The sequence below is a fragment of the Ostrinia nubilalis genome, chromosome 12 (genome assembly GCF_963855985.1).
Source record: "Ostrinia nubilalis chromosome 12, ilOstNubi1.1, whole genome shotgun sequence".
NCBI lineage: Eukaryota > Metazoa > Arthropoda > Insecta > Lepidoptera > Crambidae > Ostrinia > Ostrinia nubilalis.
The window spans coordinates 2,838,619-2,860,549 of record NC_087099.1 but is presented as its reverse complement, the minus strand read 5'-3'; the positions used below and the strand labels follow the sequence as shown (position 1 = coordinate 2,860,549).

Below are 21,931 nucleotides of genomic sequence, written 5' to 3'. Positions count from 1 at the left end.
ATTCGAATGGCATATTATTGCAAATAAAATTATCGAATGCTTCTAATTTATACCTACATTCGTTATTTACCAAAGACACACTAAAGTATTTTCGAGACTTTCAAACTTTCATAGTGTAAAAGTGAAATTTTACAAACGAAAATTTCAGTCCGTAAAGAACTCTATTTTTGCAGGAGATAATTTAAACACGACACAGATATTATTGTGTGTGACAGACAGTGTTACTGAAGTTGTCCGTAACCGTAACAATGTTAAGAATTAAGTTCTTATTCATATGGGACTTGTATGAATAAATCGTCAGTCAGTTAAGTAGGACTTCCGTCGGATTTGTTATTCAAAAAAAATCTCGGTAAAAAGTCTCGTTGTGATGGATAAACCTACGTCATAATTATTATGTCGTCACTTATTTTTTTGCAGTTGTATCATCCCAGATACTGGTTATAATCTCAGTTCTGTTTTTCCTTATGAAGGAAAAAGTAGAGGTCACGTGTAAACCAACCAAGCCCTCAAATGTGTCATTTGCCGGTTTTGCGCTGTGGCACAGTTACTTCAGGGAATTACAAAACGCGCTGATTGATGTTTTTTGTAAATTATTGTGAATTTCGTAACTGGGGCAGTGTTAAATGTTAAGTAAACAAGTACGAGTATCGATTAAATTGCGATAATTTCAGCGAACCTTTGTTATAAAAAATACAAAACTTTCATCTATCAATTTTGCCCCAGACAGAACCCAGACTGATTAAAGCTTCCCGAAAAAGGTATTACTATAGTGTAGTTTAACTTTAACACTTTAGGTGGGAGGCAAAATGAAGTCAAGCCGTTCAGCGCAGCCACCCAGGATACATGTTTGTAAAGTTGTTTCTAGCTTTGTTGTCTGCAGGCAGACAGACGCCGAAATGAGGTCGCTTGAACGTAATGAGCTAGCTTGTAACTCGAGTGCAGACTTCTTAGACCGAGCATTTTGCCAAAATCGTTGCTCTGACGCAGTGCTCTACTTAATTATATGACTTTTCCAAACACCATGTTTTGTAGAAAGTGTGATTTTAACCTCAATTGTTTAGTTTTTCTCACGATGTTTCTCAGGTTGACCTTAGAGATTATACTGTAGCAAGCTATCTTGACTGGAATGTTCTATGGCTCATAATAATCGCAAATAGGCGACACTAGAATGCGAATATGGTCATCTTTGCACATGGCTCCGATATAGACGTGACTCTAGCTGCCTCGGACCGCTAGTGCTGACCAAGTTGCGCAAACAATCGCGATTGTCTCCGTGTGACTCAGGTGAGATGATGAAACGGTGGCTCAAATATTTCCGCTGAGTATCAAATTAAAATATTTCCTGGGAAAGATCAAAGATTGCCGATGAAGACCGCACGTCACAATCTGCATAAAGATAGAGATTGCGTCCGGATTACATGTAAAATAAAAACTTTATAAAAACATTACAGTGGCAAAACAAAAACTTTATAGGTACAAAAACAAATAAATTATTATAAAAACTCCAACGCATTCCGTCTGTTTCATTAAACCAGTAAACGTCTCCAAATACGTATTGATTTATCGGTAATGTTTTCTATTACTGGTCAGGCCGACACCGTCCAATGTAAAACATTAAATACCCATCCATTCTAATACGAACCAATTCGAATTGGTTCAGTCTTCGTCACGGGCATCATCGACACGTTGTTTGTTACGTTGATCATTCGAATGTATTATTTATTGATTTTTTCATACGCAATTCGTTGCTGTGACTTTGGAATTTATTTATAGGTAGGTAACTAAGTTCAAGCTCTTCCATTATGCAAAACAAAATGCAATATAATTTATGCAGCTAGCGTTGTCCTTGTCCGTTTTGTGATGGGATGACGAAAACATGAATTCATTAAGTAATTGACTATGAAATTTTTGCATGTCTTGTAGACGAAACATGTTGAACCTGATTGTTTTTATCTGACATCTGTATTGTACCATGTTCCTGTGCAAATAAATGAATTTGAATTTGAAAAAAAAAAAAATTTTATACGCCTGTTTTTACCCGACTACGGCAAAGCAAAAGGAGGGTTATGATTTTGACAGGCTATGTATGTATGTATGTATGTTCATCTGTTCCCTCGTAACTTCTAAACTACTTATCAGAATTCGACAAATGTCATATCATTAGAAGCGTCTTAATTGTCCGCTGGTTATAGGCTATATGGGGTTTCACAAAATCTAATGTGTCGCCCTCTAGCGGACAAAACATACAGAGTAAAAAAATAAAGTTAAGATAAATATGCCGTGTTTGGTATCATTTGAAAGCGCTTTACTTGTACATTTTGAATATATATAAATTACTAGCATTTGCTTGTGACTTTACCTGTATTCATGGGCTGATTGCATATAATTCACATCTTTTCGTTCATAGCTAGGCTTCTTTACTACTTATTAGTTCATCAATTTAACTTTTGTTAATATTATGCGCCACAAATACACTTTAACACCAAAATAGTACAAATAATAATAAAAAGTAAAAAAACTAAAACCCAACTACGACAAAAAACGACGCTGAAAAAGTATAAAACAAGATTTTCAGAATACTGAACTGAACAAAGTTGCTAATGTAGTTGCATAGTAATTTTCATATTTGGAAAGGCGTAGTCACACGTTACATATACCTACCTACCGTAGCACTTTGACAACGTGTGACTGCGGTTTTCCAAACATGAAAATTACTATGCAACTACATTAGCAACTTTGTTCAGTTCAGTATTCTGAAAATCTTGTTTTATACTTTTTCAGCGTCGTTTTTTTTACTTAATACGGAGTTGCGTTGTACTCGTAGATGAATATTTTTAATGTGAACGATCAAAACTTACTTGAGATACAATGTTTTCGTTTAAATTCTATTACATAATGAAAATATCAATAAAAATCAACAATGAAAACCGTAACCTTCTAGCCTACATTCAAAATTCTAACTTGATGTGGCAGCCATCCGCCCGTAATTAGGGTAATTATAAACAAAACAATTTAACCTATATTTATTTTAAAAGTTTTCAAAGTGACCTTTTTATGTTTCACACGTATTTAATGTTCCATTGTTTGTAAATTATTTTATTTTGAAAACGAATTTGACCTGCGAATTAAATTATTTTTATAAATAATTTACTAATTAATATTGTATTTAAATAATATAAGCGATATAAATAATAGAAGGTCGACAGAGGTAATATCACAGAATAGGTACTATATTATTTAAAAACAAAAGAGAATTATCTGTATTTTATTTACATAGTCTAATCAAATTACATTTATGTTTGTGAAGCCGGATGATACATAAATAAATAAATACCAACAACATTAGTTGAAATGTTTTACACGTTGAGTATTTTCGGCCACAGCTATCAGCGCAGGTTTTCCCAAGCAGACTCGCAAGGGGAAAAATAACATTTTTGTCGTCAAACCGATGGGCAGACGGCGCGACGAGCTTGGAATTGTAAATTAATCTTCACAGTTTTAAAATTATACTTACTTACCTACGTGATATTATGCTACTGTAAATACATATACAGTGTGTCCGGGTTTGTAGTGATCAAACTTTAAGGTTGTAATCTATGGACAATTTTATCGATGAAAATACTTCAAATTTGGGGCTTGACCCATTTCTCGCAAAATTACGAGGATTTAAGTTTTTAATTTTTGGTTTTCACCTCTTCCTTCAAAAACAAGTGAAAGCGTGGGTAGCTTAACACTAATAAGCAAACATTTTATATCATGCGATAGCCAATAAAATTATCTATTAGCAGAAGTAGAAAACAGATACAAGTTTCATACATTTTAAGGGAGTAAGAATGGATTTAATTAGAAAAAAACATGACTTTTTTCACTTCTTTTTCAGTTATTTTCCAACACAAGAAAAACCAGGTCGTTAAGGTATGTTTTATTTGCATTGTATTATTAGTATTTGAGCTATTCTACAAAACGAATGTAAATTTATTAGTCTACGTTTATTATTTTCGACGTAATTGTTGACCAAAGATACCCCTTCCCAGCGGTTTCCATAGTAATCGGAATAGGTTGTGTGATTCTTTCAGGCAGTGTATTTTCGCATGTCGCGTGCGCTATGGAAACCGCTGGGAAGGGGTATCTTTGTTCAACAATTACGTCGAAACTAATAAACGTAGACTAATAAATTTACATTCGTTTTGTAGAATAGCTCAAATACTAATAATACAATGCAAATAAAACATACCTTAACGACCTGGTTTTTCTTGTGTTGGAAAATAACTGAAAAAGAAGTGAAAAATGTCATGTTTTTTTCTAATTAAATCCATTCTTACTCCCTTAAAATGTATGAAACTTGTATCTGTTTTCTACTTCTGCTAATAGGTAATTTTATTGGATATCGCATGATATAAAATTTTTGCTTATTAGTGTTAAGCTACCCACGCTTTCACTTGTTTTTGAAGGAAGAGGTGAAAACCAAAAATTAAAAACTTAAATCCTCGTAATTTTGCGAGAAATGGGTCAAGCCCCAAAGGACAATGGGCAAAATGGTACCCGGCTCCAATAGATATGAGTCTAGTATCGTTTGAAAGGTCTTACCAAGATGAACAACTTTTACTATGACCACCAGCCTCAGATCTGGTTGTGTACGAAGATATACATACTTTTTTGCAGAATGGTACCCGGCTCCAATAGTTATGTTTGTAGTGTCATTTGAAAGGTCTTACCAAGACGAACAACATTTACTATGGCCACCAGCCTCAGATCTGGTTGCGTTCGAAGATAAAGATACTTTTTGTGTAACCTAAGTATCATACAGTATGAAGGGGGACGCGCTCGGGGCAGGGCACCGACGAGATGGTCGGACGCGGTGAGGAAGACGGTGGGCGGGAGTTTGCATCGTGCGGTCCACACAGCTTATGACCGCAGTCTGTGGAGGAACACTATCATCTGTGGTCGCGATCCTCATCAGTGAGGGACCGAGGAAGAAGAAGAAGAAGTATCATACGTGTCCATCGTATGGTACTTAGGTTATGCGAGGCAGGAAGGGTTTACTGCTCCAGCATCCTTCCTTAACTCTATAATTATTGATGGGGATAATTGTGAAATAAATATTTTTATTTAAAGAAGTACTACCCCCTTATTAATAAAAAGTTACACCTAGGAAGAACCTTGGATTAAAATGACATTTCCATACCAAATGACAATTTAAGCCAGAGTTCAACTAGGGTGTAACTTGTATTAATAAAGGGGTTAAAGTTTTATTACCTCTTAAGGGTTTTATTATGGGTTGCTAAAGCGAATAAACCCACAAGACCCAATAAGTCCACCCACAAGATGGACCGACGACCTCATAAAGGTAGCGAGAAGGCGCTGGATGCAGGCCGCCACCAACCGGCCATTGTGGAAATCATTGGGGGAGGCCTATGTTCAACTGGACGTCCTATGGCTAAAATGATCATGATGATGATGATGAAAGCGAATAAAGGGCTAATAGCTTGGGTAGTTCATCGTAGGTATAATCCTTTCCTTTTCAATGCTTCTTTTAGTTATATTAATAGATTGTAGTCATAATACATACTCGTATACATGGATGATTGTGTTATACTTTCATTATAATACTTAGTGGAATTACTGCTTTCAAAACGTGAATTAGAACTGGCCCCATAGCAGACATTTTCCTACATCTAAAGGCCTTTTAAAATATATATTGGTTATGGCTATTGGAGCGGGTACCACTTTCCATACATTTGTGCCCATCATCCTTTGAAGTATTTTCATCGATAAAATTGTCCATAGATTACACCCTTAAAGTTTGATCACTACAAACCCGGACACACTGTATAAACAACACAAAACAGGTAAAACAATCTTACATACCTACACGTACAATACTAATATACCTATTATTACGAGTACATACAAACATTATTATGTATATTGACTGTTCGTGTGTGAAGCGTTTTATGCCGATAATTTTATCATAGATACAATGTTGCAACATGCAACTATAGCTATGCTATAATAACTAAACAATGTTAACTGTTTATGCAACTTTTTGTGCCAAATAATTATTTGAACGAGAATATTTTGAAAATAAAAAAATATAGCAATGTGTTTGCTGTGTAAAGGGTGCTTGAGTCGACAGCAAGTGTCTGTTTGTGTTTGTGTCGCTAAAAAGATGATACGTGAAAATCTGTGAAACTCAGTCGGGTGTGCCCAGCAGACTAATGAAGTGTAGATAATTATGCAAATGTTACAGAGCATTAATTTATTCGATAACATGTGAATGAATAAATAAACTAATAAGACACATTGTTGATATTAAATAATTTTCCGTTCACGTTATTTACATTTTATTCTAACAGCCATACGTCGCACTGTGGTCAATTTTCAAACTTTAGCGGTAGAAAATTCAACTTTATCAATGTGCAGGTAATCCGAAAAATAAACGATATTTCTATTTTAGGGTTAGTTGTTTACATTATAAAGAAATATCATCAGTGTACTCTTATCGGTTCCTAAGATTCATTAATTTAAAGTTAATAATCTGTGTGTTCTAGTATTTCTATTTTAAGATAGACGGATTTGTGCGAGTTTTCTTTTGTTATTTGCTAAATACCTATCCAATAGTGAGTTTAGTAAAAAATGGTGATAATTAGTGAAGGTCAGTACATTCTATTTTCATATTAACAATTTAAAATCTGGCAGATTTTCATATCATAAATAAATAGGGAATTTGACTACAGTTTTTATACATATTTAGCAGATAAAAAGGAACATACGTTTTTAGGAACTAATTAGAAATAAAAACTTTTGTTATTTGGTCATAGGCTGAAGTGTTACCTATTCAAAAATATCAGTTTTATTTGCAGAAATTTGCAGTTTCATTGGATTTTTTCAATTTTTTAGGCAATGGAAGTGCTATCAAAAACATGGAATTATTTGAATTATTATCAAAAAATCCTCCGATGAAGCTGATGTCCCAGAATAGCAAAGATTTATTGTTCAACTTTATTTTAGACTCTATTGGAGTATCAGAATTGAACATAACAAACCAAAAAAAAATTTAAAATGCAATTCATAATTTTTGTACAATTACTTCAAGATTGTGGCTGAAATCAGCTCAAAACAGTAGAAAATTGCGAAATATCACCTTCACATGCCTTCATAGGATTTTATGAGTGTCTGTTACATATTTCGTAAAAAATACAATAAGAAATAAACAAGCTCGTGGCGAAATAAACAAGAAAATTGTAGCAGAAAGAAAAGTACACATTCAAACGCAATTCAAGGAGTAACTTGGTTTGCTAGTTGATGTTCCTAAGCCTGGGTTCGGGAACAGCAATGATGGCAATACTGCTAGATGCTTCTTTGCTAATCCGGGTAAGTATATCGTCAAATATTACCGGAATTGATAGCGATCTAATTTAGAGGTTCGGTATCATCTTAAAAACCCTTATCTCTGGTTACAAAATAAATAGCGTCAAATTCGGAGAATATGCTAAAGACACTGCTATGAAATATGTTGATCTTTATAACTGGTATTCTATGACACCAACCATTCAAGTTTTAGTACACGGCAAAAACATCATAGACAATTTCATACTACCAATCGGCATGCTCGGAGAGGACTCGCAAGAAAGTCGCCATAAAGACACCAGAAAAATGAGCAGACAACTAAACAATGAAGATCTCATTAAAATACTGCTTCTATCTTCAGATCCCATCATGTCTAATATGAGATCTATAACCGTGAATAGAACACCTTGTCAGCTGAAGTTCTAAATTTGTTACAAGAACCAGAAGTCGTAATCATTGAGGGATGACATTCACATACCTAAATTATGTATAAAATAAAAGTATTTAACGTTTAAGCATGATATTCTATATAATATAATTAAGTACCCCTAAATTCTTAAAATTGACCACTGTGCGTCGTGGACTTATCGACGGCTTTTAAAGATACTTCTTTTTAAATTACTGCAATTTTCATGGAAAAGGCTGTTCTTTTTATTACAAGCTTTATATTGACTTCACTTGTTAGTATGTGTGGGACAAATCTTGCAACTGAATTTAAGACCAGTTCTCCTCAACCGATTGAGCTGAAATTTGGTATACTTATGTAAGTACGATGACAATGCAATATTATGGTACCATTGAGCTGGTCTGATGATGGAGTCGGGAGGTGGCCATAGGAACTCCTAAACAAAACGGCGGAAACTCATCGAGTTTGGGTTCGTTGGATTTGTCTTTTCGAGCACTTTAGTGTTAGATAATGTCCAGGGTCCTGAGATTAAGATATAACTAAAAAGTTTAAAATAAAATTATAATAAAAATAAACTTTTTTAAAAACAAGCTTTTATTCTGAATTTCGAAAGCTTGTAGCGCAAACAGAGAAAAAGAGGAATAAATTCCATGCGCGATACAAGCTTTCGAAATTCAGAATAAAAGCTTGTTTTTAAAAAAGTTTATTTTTATTATAATTTTTTTAATTACTGCAATATTTTCGGCTCCCAAGCCATTATTTTATAACATAAACCGTTGCACCAAATGGATTTCCCAGGAATGCTGGCCATTTCTATAATAGGCCATTCATAACGTAGTGAGAAGTCTCTGAGACCGCAGATCGTTCCGCGGCCATTCCGCTGAGCAGGTTTTATGAACGGCATGAACCCATTATTCGCCCGCTGCTATATGCCCTGTTTTATCTCGAATATTGTAAAGTAGAAATATTTTATAAATTAATTCACGAAACTACACGAGACTAGCTGCCAAACGCTAACAAAATTCGTGAATTCGTAGATTTGTTTATTTGTTTTCACGTACATCGAAACAGGATCGATCGATAAAACTACTTACTTAACGAGTGACGTGAAAATGCATTGCATTTTGGTGTTAAAGGTTACTTTATCCGCACTAAGTAGCCAAAAAAGTAAAAATTCTAACATGATAAATTTATTTCCTACTGAAGATGTAACCGTAAAACCCGTATCACGAAGGACTCGGAGTAAAGGCGATTGATGAGTCAGCAAAAAGTCGACTAAATGGATGGGTCACGATCCTAGGAAGGGATCAAGGGAGATATACTAAAAGGTTAGGTACTAAATTAAATTACTAACATGATATGGGCCTAACTCGGGACATTTTATTTCAGAGACTTAAACTCGCTGTAATAGCGCTACAATATTAGCCAAAAAATTTGTTCAACTTTTTTGTAGATTTTGTTATCTTTTTTAAATTAAAATTAATGAATTCTATCTTGGTTAGGCCACTCTGGCTTAAGATAGAAAAAGATACTATATCTTGAAGTTCGTCGATAGTCATAATAGCGGATAACTTTCACATTTCCATTATCAATTGTATTTTCCTTGATGCAAACCGCGAGTTATGACACGAATCAAAATACCTAATTTACAACTCCCAAGAAAGTGAATCATTTTATTATTGTTACGTGCACTACGTTTTCTTTCAAAACACAAACGTTCCTTGCTTCTACGATCACGTAAAACAGAAACAGTTTGCGTTCGTAACGTAAACAAATACCTTTTATTTTGACATAGAGAACAGTTGCATTCGTATTATAGCTTTTGGCAAGAATTTGAGCCCAAATTCTTTCTTGTTGGCTATTTCTGACGAAAGATATTCAGTAAATGCGCGTGTATGCACTTGAATTCACTTGATGAATGCGTGGGGGTGGACAAAATCAAACGATTGTGTAGAGGTATAGTGATCATGAGGATGGAGATATTATGTTATACGGCTAGATGTTTGTTTCCAGGCGGACTAGTGTAATGCTTGTATGCAAATAAATACTTCTTACACTGTTTGGATACTAATTTCTCGCACTGCACTCTATCAATAAAATGTAGGTCCAAAAGGATGTCTAGATATCGCTTTCAATGGAAGATACAACAACCTAATTCAACTGACTGCTAGCTATTATTAAGTAATTTAACTACTTATTTTTTCATTGTCCATTAAAGTAACCTATACCTATTTCACGCATGTATTTTATCTATTTTTAGGCAGTCCCTACTCTAACTAAATTCTTCAATAAAATAAACGACGTCTTGATTAGAATGCAACTACATAATTATGTTAATTTTATATTTTCTTTGTGTTCTTCTCATGTGAGATACTGTTTAATTATATGGTTTGCCGGAACATTATTCCATCCATATCATGTAATTACATTAACTACAATAAATATTTATCAAGTTCCTTTGCAATAAGTGAGCGTGTTATGTACCTATAAGAAATAATTTTATTACATTGAAGTGTTTGCATTTTAATGATATCAACTTGACAAACAACACGCTACTAAACGATTGTACTGTTTACAAATATGATAGTTTACGTTGTCATGACTAATAAGTATTTTCCCTTAACGCGGTGCATCGTGCGACCATGCCCTTCAAACCTATAACTGACGCTCTAATAGTCTCTAAACGTCACCCTACAAGCTTAAGGCTGACTCACACTAGAGTGAGTAATCCCATTTTCATCAAATAATGTGTAGAGTATCAAAACGTTTCCGTGTGCTTGCTCTCTAGACATGTGATAGTAGTTTATCGAATAATTTTCCTAATCGTTGCTAAATAACCATAAATTAATACGGTTTTATAGAGTCGAAATCGTAATAATTGTTGACATTTGTAGTGGTACTGAATCTTTTTGTTACATAATATTTTGCGACTGTTTTTAATTCGTCTCTTTTTTGTGAACTTATACGAAATCGAATCTGTCACGACACGAATCTTAGACGTACTGGTTATGCTCTCTAGAAACAGGTCCGGAGGTCGCCAACGAAAAACCACTTTGTGTAATTGTTCCCAATTTGGTTAAGTCATTGCAAACTAGAATTAATCTGATTGTTCGATAAGGAGTAATGATTCAGTGCACATGGGCGCATGTTTAGCCTTTAGATTGCTTGAACCATGTCAGATGCTAATATTTATTTTGCTTATAAAGTCTGTCTGTCATCAGGCTATGATATCAGTTGGGACAGCCAGCCCGCACGATGGAAGTATTATGTCAAAAACAATTTGATTACTTGATATTTTGTTAATCCAACCAAGTGTAAAGGCAATATCTAGCGTCCAGTAATCAATTAAGAACAATGAAAGTTTACTTTTTGATGGAACTAATCGATCAATAAACGAGACGATGACACGGTTTATTTAATTCGAACTCTTGACCTGTAAATACTTTGGACGCTTATTAACCGTTAATGAATATCGAATTAATTAAAAACTCCATTGTCATGATAATATTCGGAGATAAAATATCAATTTACAATTAATTTACTTACCACATTGCGGTTAATATACGGTACTGTTACGGTGAAATTAAAATTCAATTGTTTAATAAAACTGTGCTAATTGGTGTTGTATGTTTTGATAACAGTCGTTTACGACATTTATTACTTTTCGTTTTCCAATTATTTTACATCACAAATACTTGCGACGTTTATCTTTTCAGCAGTAATCTTCTTGTTACATATTATGATAATGTTATGTTTGATGATGTACTTATTGATTGATTCACTAATTATTATTAAATGAAATGTGTAATTTGCGAACTACTTAATTAGATCATATTATTATTATTGTGAGTAATCATTGGTATTTGGTATAATTACATTATTGTGCCTGGTGCCTTAAAGGCACATAGACATCCCCTAGAAATTACCCATTCATGAGTTGGGAATTTTGGATACATTTACATTACTCCAAAATACTTTGGAATTAATGTATGGTAGTTATTAATTTAAAACAGTAGACAGCGTAAAAACTACCGATTGCTAACGTCACCTTCTATTTTTACTTGCCTTAAATTGGGGGCGGACTGATTACGCGCTATTGACTGGGTCAAGTGCAAGGCACGCAACTGTATCGAATCAGCTTGGAGACTACTGAAAAACTCCTCAGAGGCATAAGCATAATAATTATTACTATGCTATGTAACCTACATAAGTGCGTTAAAAATTCCGAACTGTCCAATAGGAGCAATCAATCAATCTCTTTCAGGAATGTGTATGTTAATTCCTAAAGCTCATGTTTAATAACATTAAACCACTCGTTTCATGAATATTCGACAAGCAGCCATTGGCCGTGAAAAATATGTCGAAACATTTTTTATTTTATTTCAATGCTTGCCATATTTGCGGACATGAATTTGCTCATAATAACGAACAACTTTTACTATGGTATGATTAACTTGTTCGAAAAAAGGACTAAATATTCGCTCTAGGTTATTTATTAATGGAAAGACAAAACCTGTTATTTTAATTGTACTGCAAGTTACTTGTACTGACATGGGACATTCGGTCGTTTATGACCAGGATGTAAATCAAGTCTGCATTCGTGCAATTCGTTCACATTGTTTTTGTTTTCCATCTACGAGCTCCATTCCACATGTGTTGTTGTTTGTTTCAGTGCTAGACCAGGGCGACTCGCGGCCGTCCAAGTCGAGCGCGGAGCAGCAGCAGAACAAACAGCAGACTACCGTCGAGTTCATAGCGGAGGACGAGGAGGTTCGTACCAACTGCCACACTTCATACTGATGACTGCGCTACATGACGCGAACTGCGATCGTGCATATGTTAGCTAGGGAACCTGAAGCCTGAACCTTGTCGCAAATATCCGTGGTCTTATCCACTTTAGGTTTATTACACCTTAATGAATTTGCCTGTTTTTGCTACAGTGCAGTAGGGTCTCTACCAACCACTGCTATAGGTACTGAATTTCCAACTACAATCCAGTTAGTTTCCAACGGAACTACTCAAACTAGTTTTTGTTTTGCAGAGCTATCTTGGATATACAGGAGTTGAAATCAGAAATTCCTTTCTGAGTTAGTACTAAATATGGGGGGGTGCGTGTCCTCCATCTCCATACACCATAAGAACTCGTGTAGACTTGATATCACCAAATATAGCCACGTCCCAAACTTATAATGACCTTCCAATGGCGATCTCACCAATTTCTCTTGCCAAGATAATATACCAAAAAGGATAAAGAATCGATTCCGACCAGGGTTTCGATAATCGTGTTCATGTGACCTTGGTACAGCGCCGCGAAGTCTTGACAAACAAATATCATTGTGTAAGCGGCTCTACAAGGCTACCTTGGCGAACGCTGGCTGGTCACGTCGCGGATGCCTTAATCCGCATGCCTCGGGCGCGCCACTACAGAAGAAAAAAAACACTTTCTATCACAGAAGTAGATGCTAGTCGCATGCAAATTATAGTGTATCTATTGCGATAGTTACGAAACTGCTAATAAAACAAAGGTTTTACTCGTAACTTGGTAACAGCTACAAGTGCCTTTACGACGTTCTGGTGCAATATTGCCTTTAATTAAGGGAAATTATTGTATTATTATGCTTGTCACATCGTAACGTAAATCTGTCCGTTATATTGCGGCGATAAGTACACATAAGCTAAGTAAACGGAATTTATACGAACTTTCTGTCATAATAACTTATGGATTTATGAAACGTCGTTTTGTATTTAAAATTAAGTAAGATTGTATTTTTGTTTAATAAGATTCCTTTGCCAGCTTCTTTGTTTCCAGAAGATCGCGGTAGTAGGTAAACTTTAGCTGCGTCATTATTTGGCATTAAGTTAAAAGTTACACAATTTGGAGAACCGATTGCCTAAATGTGACGCTCACTTTTATGCTCACATAATGAGCACACTCGAAAGCTATGATGTAAAAGTTATCATGTTATTATTACACGAACACACACATACGTTAAGTTCGAGTACAGCACGAACTTTGGAGTTAACAACGATAAAATTGTTCCCTGGGTAGAGTAGCAACAAGTAAGAAAATGTAGATAACGATAGTCAACTCTACTTTATAGAGCAAATTTTTCTTTTTAGAATACTTGCTTGTAAAAGGTTGGCCATCAATGTTTTAAAAAAAGTCAAAGTAACTGTTAGCTCACGAGTGTCGTGAGATATGCAGGTGTACGTGCAGTGCACGTGCCCGATCCGTAGGTGTATAACACTCAACATGGTTTTCCTTATTGCGGTGCCTCGTTGGTAAACGTATGGCCAGATATTTAATATTAACTAGCGTCAAACAACTCCATCCACTTGACAGTGTTGAGAAACCAACTTATTTGAACTTATTAGCAGAGTGTGATCTCATCTACGTGGGTTTGAGATCATGATATTGTTTCGTCATTAAAAAACGTTATGGGATTGTTTCTTTATTCTGCATAAGGTATGCTATGGGATGTATTTTAGGAGGCAATCTTTATCGTACCAGTAAAAAAATACACCAAGTTAAACAACGATGCGCTTTTTGTGGTTGTATAGCGCTATCGCGAACAAAAATATCGTCAGATATCTATTATCGATTGTATAAATGGAGGATTTCATTAGCTTGCTCTCGTAGTCAGTTTCATAACTAAAAATGACTGGCAAAATTCAGATCAAACAGTAAAAAACCCTGATAAACGTAGATAAAAACATAGACACATCTGGGATTCATTGTGCATTACTTTTATTGAACCACTTTATTGCAAATTGGTGTTATTAGTCCTTTAGCAATCGGATCACATTAGCTCCCATATCTTATCTCAGTGAGTCCACAAAACAGATCATACAGATAATACGAGTACCAGAGCTGTACATAGTTTTCAGTGGACTGGATTGGATAACTAATATTCGTATTAATAAGCTTAGCGTGAACTACAAGGTTATTGATTAGATAAATAAGGTGACTATGACGTAAACCAATCCTACACCTATCATTCTGACTCTATGAGCTTCGATTTGTGGATTTTTTTTAGTTCTCATATAAAACTAGTTATTTATTTATATTTCTGTTCAACTGTTATTTTCTAGTTATTTGCTATCTGTAAACCAAATAATCAACCGACGTAGAAAACCTCTCTTAATTAATGACGCATTAATATGACATTAAACTCGATAGTGCACTCGAACGATGCACATCAAATGGAACTATGTGACATCTTATCTCGTTGTAATAACTGCGATTTTGCAACAAAAATATTATAACCTGATGTGCTGCACTGTAACCACCACATAATAATATGTTATTAATGAAAACCGCACCGCTCTGTATTGCGTCAATAATAATTTTACCTGTTTCGTTTCAATGATTTTATTTTTAAAATACTCGTATAATTCCACAATATTTAGTAATTTCATAAACAATATAAATTACTTTTGAGTTTATCTGTTAGCTTTTTTGTTTGTTGGTCTAGATACTTACTAGGTAAATCCTAATATTATGTTGTTTTTTTCTTATTGCCTATTTTTAGAAAAGGCTGACTACGTAACTTCTCTAACCAGTGTTTTATGTAAGGAAAACAAAAAGTACCTAAGCTTAGTCCTCATTAAAATGGGAACTACAGTTTTATGTAATTGTTTATCATAAGTAAATGTTCTTATTCTGCATATCAAGTTCATGATCATGACGCCATTAAAGTGATGGGGTTTCCCACGAGCATCATACATTACTTGCGAGTTATGGTTATGTCGTCAACCTTATTTTGGTTAATTTTAAACGCATACGTGTTGTTTACCACTACCAGTACCAGAATGATGCAGTTTGTTATTAATTTGCCATACAGTCGCGCTACATTGTGTGGCACAGTGATAGCACATCAGACTATTCGATTTTTGTCATAAAATAGCATCTATTTCAACTGAATAAGATGCCACAATAATTACCTTGACATGCCGTGGTCTCTACAAATCACAGTGACACAGATAGAGCTCGTACGCTCGATATCTCAGACCTGCCTAATTGCCCGTTCTGTTGTTCGGCCATGCTCTATGTCGGATATCCTGTTAAATAATTACAGGCTTAGCCGCTCCTCAGCTGTTTGTCCATACTTTTGAATTAAATTAATATCATCCAAGTATACATAAATACACTCAACATCAAATAAATCGCACCTCCCGCAACAAGCACTTTCAAACGAATGCATCCCCACTTCCCACCAATATTGGCACCATTTAAAAGCCTAGTTCTAAGCTTCACTTCATTAAAGGAAAGGTTTTTACCCCAAAAATGTGTCTTTAGAAGGATCCAGAGTCACTTCTTCAAAAAATAGGCTATTACGCTTGAGCCAACTTTTATGGCTATAAAACTGTTAAGTTGGGATTAATCGGTATCCATCTGTTAAAGAGGACACGTGTGATCATTATTTGGTTTTATAACCATAAAATTTGGTCTAATTGATCCCAGAGGTGAGCCCAAAGTGAGGTCTCTTTTCAAGTCACATTTATGGTATATGATAATCATTTATTTAGAAATTAAATGTGTTTTTCTTTAAGGATATTTATTGGGCTTTCAAATAACACCAATATTGTTGGGGCACCATGATTGTGTCAGAAGAAAATCTTTAAAGTTCGCGTCGCGGAAGGTGCGGTTTATTTGATGTTGAATGTATCATAAATGATATGGGAAAGTTACTCTATCGTTCTGTTATCAATATGTCTAAACCTCTGAATAAATGTAATGATTTTATAGGCAATCCAAAAATTATCTAGTTGCATAAATTCAAAGGAGAGTTCGTCGTCTTCCAGTTAGAGATAAAGGCGATATGTGCGAAACAGACTTTCGGTGACAGATCTAATCTCACGCGAGAATAGTCGCGTGCTGAAGCTTGTATTCATTAAGTCTCCAACAGCCGTATAAATAATCAAATAACAGAAATAATGATACCGTTGTGATTAAATGAAAATTGTATTATTTTCACGTGACCAATTTAATATTCATCAAGTCATCATCTGGTTTTTAGGGTGTTTTTCCTCCAAAAAGTACAAAATAACTTATCAATTTATTAGTCCAGCTGTTTTTTTTTACATAAATCTGGAGTTAATATTTTTTATCACCGCAGGCACCTTGCATTTTTTTTTACTTTTAGACCATTATATTGAAACTAGCTGTGCCCGCGACTTCGTCCGCGTGGAATAATGACTTTGGGTAGGCACTTTTAATAATTTAGTCTAATTATTTTACAAATAGCTTTTGCCCGCGACTTCGTCCGTGGAGAAGTCGAAAACGTTCTCATACGATTATTTTTAAATGTTTTAACGTTATTTAAATCTAAATGTTTGAATACTTTTAAAATATAAAAATCAGGTTAAATAAACATGAAAATATTTTTTTCTTATATTTTATGAATATGCAGCTCGGCCTTTGATCCGGTGAAAGTTACTCGGTGGTATTATTTTTTTACAACGAAATCGAAAACTACACCTACCGCAGTATTATTGGTAAACTTTTTTTTATATTTTCCTACGGGTGCTAGAATTACCAAGCTTCCAGCATGCCACTGGCCGTGGGAGAAGAAGCTTTTCCTCAAGACTACTCCCACTACCTCAAGGGCCTCCGCCAAAACTCTCGCGCGAAAATGAGTTTATGTATACAGCGCAAGCAGGTGCCCGCGGCATGACTTTCATGCATTACTATGCATTGTTGGGCGAGCGCACGCAGCGGGCACCCACTCTAGAGTATGGTAGTCGTTAACATGACGTCATGATTGTAAAAAAATGCACTAATAAGTAATTAATATCAACTTTGAAGCAAATCACCACTAAAATAACTTTCTACCCCTTTTTAACATAGTTAGGGGGTGCATTTCACTAAAATACGAAACACGTCTTCCATTAATTCTGTTATAGAATGCTTATGCAAAATTTTAAGTAGATTGGACGAAGGAATCTCGTTATTTCATACAAACTTTGCCCCTCCTTTTTACCTCCTTAGGGGTAGAATTTTGGAAAATCCTTTCTTATCAGATGCTTACGTCATACAAAGAACACACTGTCCAAGTTTCAGGTCTTTACGATCAGCGGTTTAGGCTGTGCATTGATCCATCAGTAGCGCGCGTAGTACTTGATCATTATTTTGCTGCGATGTGATTTTAAAACTGCGATATCTCCTAAGATATTTATTGAAATCGAATGGTGTAAAGGGCAAGAATGTTTAAAATTAAATACTTGTGGTGAATAATTTATTTATTTGGATAAGGATTAATATCATGTTTATAAAAACACCTTCGCAAATAATGCATTATTTTAAAACAGATTTTTTTTGCATAAAAATGGTTACTATGAGCCAACCTTAAAAGATAGACATATGCTACCGCGGACTTTTTTAAAGAACTTTTAAAGGGGAACAATCCTGTCATACATGATTTTTGCGAAACTTTAACCGTTTACGCAGCGTCAGCTCTCAAAAGGAAAAAATTCACTGATTTGAAATATTCTTGATTGGTGCTCCGCTCCTATTGGTCTTAGTGTGATGATAAATAGCCTAAAGCCTTCAGGAACTAACGGGCTATCCAACACAAAAAGAATTTTTCAAATCGGTCCAGTAGTTCCTGAGATTAGCGCGTTCAACCAAACAAACAAACAAACAAACTCTTCAGCTTTATAATATTAGTATAGATTAATTAAGTAATACTAATAATAGTGCAACGAAATACATTTAAATATATTTACTTTGCTCATTTTTAATGCAGGAAAAGTCCACTGAAGAGAGTTGTCCACACTACTGTGTGTGGACACGACATGATTTTGCGATGTGGTCCAGAAAGTTGATACGTAACATGTCGCCCATTCTGTTCTACTCTAGAACCTGTTTCATAAGTTAGTTGTTTGAGGTGACTTGTAATTTGTTCCTCGACTCTGGCTTATACTTGGTAACACTTAGCTACTAGGTATTCTAGCATTCTGGGGCTTAGTTATAATTCTGGAGCTTTGCAAGACTTCGAAAGTGTCATTATCATCAAAATGCATGGCGAGGTAAATGTCAAATGAGTTATCAATTACAAATGTATTTATTTTAGGAATTTAATGTTATTATTTATGATAAAGTTATGTATCGTTCGAATGTCTCAAAATAACAAGCACACCAATTATTGTCTAGAAACTTCGAACACGCGTGGAATTTTCCTTCTTATTATAGAAAAAACTTCACCCTGGAATTCAGGCTTGAATAATAGAGTTCTTATTGGAATGAATGCTGATATTATCAATATTGTTTTAGAGTTACTTTGTCTGATTCTTCGTATAATGCTTATTAAAAACGATACAGTTGGCTACAGATGTTTATTAGAGTGGTTTTCATTTAGTAAAAGATATCACAAATAACAATCTATCCATAAAACATCTTAAATATCAATGAATATTATTCTGACATACGTATAATTAAAGAAATAATAACATCTTGTCAAAACGATGCAAGGACAAGTAGTCTACGCACTTTTTCCTTATACGGCACTGCGGAAAAGCTCCTGCCTGTTGAATGGATTTTAAATCAGATTTACAATAGCCTTCGAATTGTTGGAATTCGCGATATACTGTCAACAACAAATAAGTAAAAACAAGTATATGTATTGAAAATACTTTTATGTATTTATAATACATAATATGTAGATAGAGTCGTGCTTAACAACACATTTTATTAATCTATTTCTCGGAGGATAAAAATGTTCTAAAAAGGGTATTGAAATTTTTACAAAGTACATACTTGCAAAATTTTTTTATTACTAGTCCATGGTAGAAGCGGAGAAGAAACTAGCCGGTTGAGTGGCTTGCTTACCTTTAACGCGTATGTCGTAACTAGCAGACAAAACTGCCTTTCTCTTGCTGCACTGTGTAGCACATGCACTGAGATTAAGTGGTTTAAAACTATAAATATTGCTGATCCTAGAACAAAATGATAAAGATGTTATCAACATAGGTATTCGACAGTTAGAAATAACTTTTTAATTAAGTACTAACCCCGAACGTGGGTACGCATTATTATGTTATAGGTTATTATACCTTCCTCTTGCGTCATTAGTTAGGTAAAACTCCTAGAAAATTCCCTGCTGTAGATTTTGAGGTAAACCTATTCAACAAGCAGGGGTTGGAGATATGAAGTAATACCTTATAAGCACTTCCCAGTATTGAGCTGGTTCCAACAATTGAATATTTGATACGTATCCAGAGTACACTATCTTACCATCGAATCGAAGCGAAGACTCAGAATACCTAATAGTATGCGAAAGTAGGGTTACCATCATAAATCTTGAATTTTTTTTAGTTTTCATGGTAGAGCGCTCGGATATGGGTCTCAAAATAGTGTCTTAATGAAATTTTTCTAGTAAAAAGTTTTTTGAATGGTTCGTCTGGTAACGGCAGTTTCAATGATGACAGCCCTAGTCGGGTGTCTGACACTGTGTGTCTAATGCGCTCGGTCACTCCTCTGGCCAGCCAGCTCCCGCTTTTAGCATTCTTAGAAATGCAATGCGATATGGTCGGAAATTCGTAATACTCGTACATTACGAACTCTACTTTTTCCTTAAAGGACAATGAGTTAACCTTGTGAGTACTGTAATTGACTCATTAAGCAAACGAAGTTTTTGAAAGTAAGGGATACAATTTACGCGGACAATAAGGTTGATTGTGTTATGTTTCAGGAGAATGTGTTCACGGATATCCCCGAATGTTTAAAGCTACAACGATGCATGTTTTATAATAAATCTTTAAAGTGAGCTAAGGCAGCGTGCAAAGGAAGCGTAATTTTGAAGCATTAGAATTCCAATTCGATTTATACGATTTTGTTAGATTTGTGGCTCGTACATATTTGGTGTAAGAATCATTATCTATATCTATATATATATAAAAGAAAGTCGTGTTAGTTACTCCACTTATAACTCAAGAACGGCTGAACCGATTTAGCTGAATATTGTCAGGTAGGTAGTTTAGAGCCAGGAGAAGGACATAGGATACTTTTTATCCCGTTCGAAATTAAAAAAAAAGTCTGCTAACTTATTGCCATTAAGGCGGAACAAAGTTCGCCGGGTCAGCTAGTTTTTAATAAAGGTTACAAGTGAAATCGGCGTTATTAGCCGGTTTTCGTTATTCTCCAAAGGTTATCGTCAGTTTTCTGATTTCATCGGTCAACTAAAACAAAAATCATCAAGAATGTTTTTTCGAAGTTGCTTAAAAATAGACGTGACGAAAGATATTAATGTAACGCGAGATTATTTTAATACACTGATAAGATAATTATTTGAATTTTGAATGGACACGAATACATCCAAATGTGGTTGTGAGATAAACCGCAACAGTAACTCAATAGAGGCAATGCGTGTGACATTAAGTAGAACATGCTTGGCACAGACAGACAACTAATTTGGTCAGCTGCACAACAGTAAGTTATAGTCACCGTATATGACTCATCATGACATAACTATGCTATACTCATTACATTATGTTATGTTCACCCTTCGAATAATTTAACGATGAAGTATCACCGCCTATCTCATATGTAAAATCTAAACTTCTCCGACCCGAAGGTAATTCTGGAGTATTAATTATATTAATTGCCACAAAAACAAAAAACTAACAGATGAATGTCATCTTTATGTCTAATCTACATATACCCAAGGAATAAGACTTCAATATTTAGTTTAAAATTTTTAAACTGAATATTAATGAATAAAACATTTCTACTCTTAATAAAATAGATTGAAAATAAAATAGGTAGGTAATTGGGAATTTCAGGCGAATATTTTTTACCTTCGTCATTTGAGTTAGCTAGGTACCTATTATTTTAGTACGGACTTACGGATACTTACAACGAAAACCTTTATTGGAAATAGGATAGCGTCGATTCCACAAACTGAGAACCTACATAGAATCTCTGATAAGCTCTTTCTAGAAGGGAATTATTAGATTATACATTAGTTAGAAATTATTGTGGAACTATAACATAGTTGAGACATGATAGTAATAGTTTTCCTCTTAGAAACAAAACTAACTAAATTTATGCGTGAACATGATTCTACCAAATCGTTTCATTGGTGACTCTACATAATATGAACCTTGATAATTCGCTAGGCATTTATTTTGAACAAGTATTTAAATTTATACTGCTTTCTATTCACCCTGTATTTA

At 34.6% G+C, this 21,931-nt stretch overlaps 1 protein-coding gene across 1 annotated transcript in view; it reads left to right on the top strand.

Moving 5' to 3' along the window:
* The window catches only part of LOC135076646 (E3 ubiquitin-protein ligase RNF19B-like), a 47,407-nt gene that overhangs the window by 22,486 nt on the left and 2,990 nt on the right, over window positions 1-21,931 (top strand). Inside the window, exon 2 of the mRNA XM_063971068.1 lies at window positions 12,429-12,526. Coding sequence (XP_063827138.1) covers window positions 12,429-12,526 — 98 coding nt within the window. The remainder of the gene's footprint in view (window positions 1-12,428; window positions 12,527-21,931) is intronic.